Raw genomic sequence first — 1,970 nt, forward strand, 5'->3', positions numbered from 1 at the left:
TGTTATGTTAACCTCTTTTACGGGCCCACTTGGTTCTTAAAAACTTTATTTTTGATATCTTGAATTTTTGTAATCATCTTGTCCTTTTTTGGGGGTATAATAAAACCCATTTTTTGAAGATTACATTTGTGCCTGTGTGTTCCTGGCTGCTTGGATCATGACAGCCTGTATACTCACATTATTTGTTGAGTTGTTTTTTTGTTAATCTGAGGTGAATGTAGTGCATTTAAATAAAAATCACAGAATGGATGCCTCAGTATGGGTGAAGCGTCTGTATGGGTGGAAACCTGGGTATGAATGAAAGCCTCGGTGTGGATGTGTGTTGTTTCGTGATGTAACCCTCCCCAACCTGGTTCCTCTTGTTCCCTGCAGAAGCTGCACACCGCCATATTTGATGCTCAGATGGCACAGCGGCAGCATCGCATGGCAAGACAGAAGTCACAGCGCTTCCTGAAACTGGGCAACAAGCAGTGAGGTCACTTCCTGTCTGCAGCTGATTCGCAGTAAATATTTGGAAAGCTTGCAGGAAGGTTTCTGTTGCTTTAAGAAATGTAAACGGATTTATGCCGGCACATACATGTGTTCAGTTAAAATGTCCAGTCAGACATTTGGGGTTTTTTTCATCATGCTAACAGTGGGAAGCTCTTACTTATCAAATGAAAGAATTATGGGATTGTAGTTTTCTTTTTTGTTGATTGACACAAAAAAGCTGGACACAGCTGCTGTGATGTCACACGTTGGTTTGTGTAGTTCCGGTTTGAAGCTCAGCTTTGTGTTTCTGAAGAGTAAGAAAGTTGACCTGTGAAACTACTGAATGAGAACAGTGAAGGAAGAAATGAAGTCACAATATTATGAGAAATATTTAATTCCATCCAAATATCTATATCTATATATGCTGGTTGGTTATTTTGTTTTATTACCTTAATTTGTATTTAATTGTTTTTAGTTTAAGTTGTGTTTTGTTGGGGGGGGGGGTGTCATTGGCTAGCTGCAACACTTCACGCCCATGATGAATCCATAAAAACACATTGCACTAAAAGACTATTTGATCTAATTGCTAATATGAATGCTGTTGTTCATGTCCAGTTAAATAAACACAAAGATCTCATCAGTTTATCATGAAATAATCCCACTGTTTTAAACATACAGTCAATGTTAACTATTCCAGTTTGACCTGCAGATCTTCGTCTGTTTAAACAGCGCAATGAAACTTGTGTTTTTTCCTCAAAGACCAGATGAATGTGTTTACATCGTTTCAGACCTGCTGAGTGAAACGAGGAAATCGTTTCACTTTATTTTTATTGGGGTTTTTTTGCTGTAACCAAAAGTCTGTATTTGTCTCTGTGCTGATGTTGGGCAGAAGGAGCTCTTTTCTATTGGAAAGGAAAACAAAATACACTGACCTGTAACCTGAACAATTTTCTATAAAGGTGACATTGAACTACTTCTGGTGGATATTGTTGTTTTTTGGGGAGAGGGAGAAATCAGCGATATCACAGCAGCTTCTGGGATGTAATGACAGCCGTCAACTTTTATTTGACATCAGATTAAAGTTCACTATATACTTTAAGTTCACTATTGTCAGAGTAAAAGACTGACCTCCTTCTATTGCTTCACAAGAGTTCAGATCTAACTTATCAACTCAATAAATAACACTGAAAAAATATGATAATTGCATTCTTCATTATTTAACCTGGTGTTCTTATTAACAGTCATAACAATGGGGCTAGAGGTAAAAGGATACTAAAAGTTAAAATAACACCAGCACCAATCCAAAATCATCTGGACACACCTGCAGATTACATGCTGCCCCCTGGTGGTGAAAGCTTTGGTTAAAATTACAAGGAGGTCATAAAAGAGAAGTACTATTTTCATTATCAAAATATTTCATCAAATCGGAGAGAATGAGTCCTAACTTGGTGCATCACAGACTGAGATTCAAATATTAGCCTGTGACCTGTAAAGAATTA

At 37.5% G+C, this 1,970-nt stretch overlaps 1 protein-coding gene across 5 annotated transcripts in view; it reads left to right on the plus strand.

The window, feature by feature from the left end:
• Positions 1-1,444, plus strand: part of vps13c (vacuolar protein sorting 13 homolog C) — a 48,463-nt gene extending 47,019 nt beyond the window's left edge. For all 5 annotated transcript variants that reach the window (XM_042223840.1, XM_005929211.2, XM_005929213.2 and 2 more), the window contains one exon: positions 373-1,444. In XM_042223840.1, the coding sequence (XP_042079774.1) occupies positions 373-474 (102 nt within the window). In that variant the 3' untranslated portion in view covers positions 475-1,444. The remainder of the gene's footprint in view (positions 1-372) is intronic.
• The last annotated feature ends 526 nt before the right edge of the window (positions 1,445-1,970 follow it).

The sequence above is a fragment of the Haplochromis burtoni genome, unplaced genomic scaffold (genome assembly GCF_018398535.1).
Source record: "Haplochromis burtoni strain Fernald_Lab_line unplaced genomic scaffold, NCSU_Asbu1 Contig_121, whole genome shotgun sequence".
NCBI lineage: Eukaryota > Metazoa > Chordata > Actinopteri > Cichliformes > Cichlidae > Haplochromis > Haplochromis burtoni.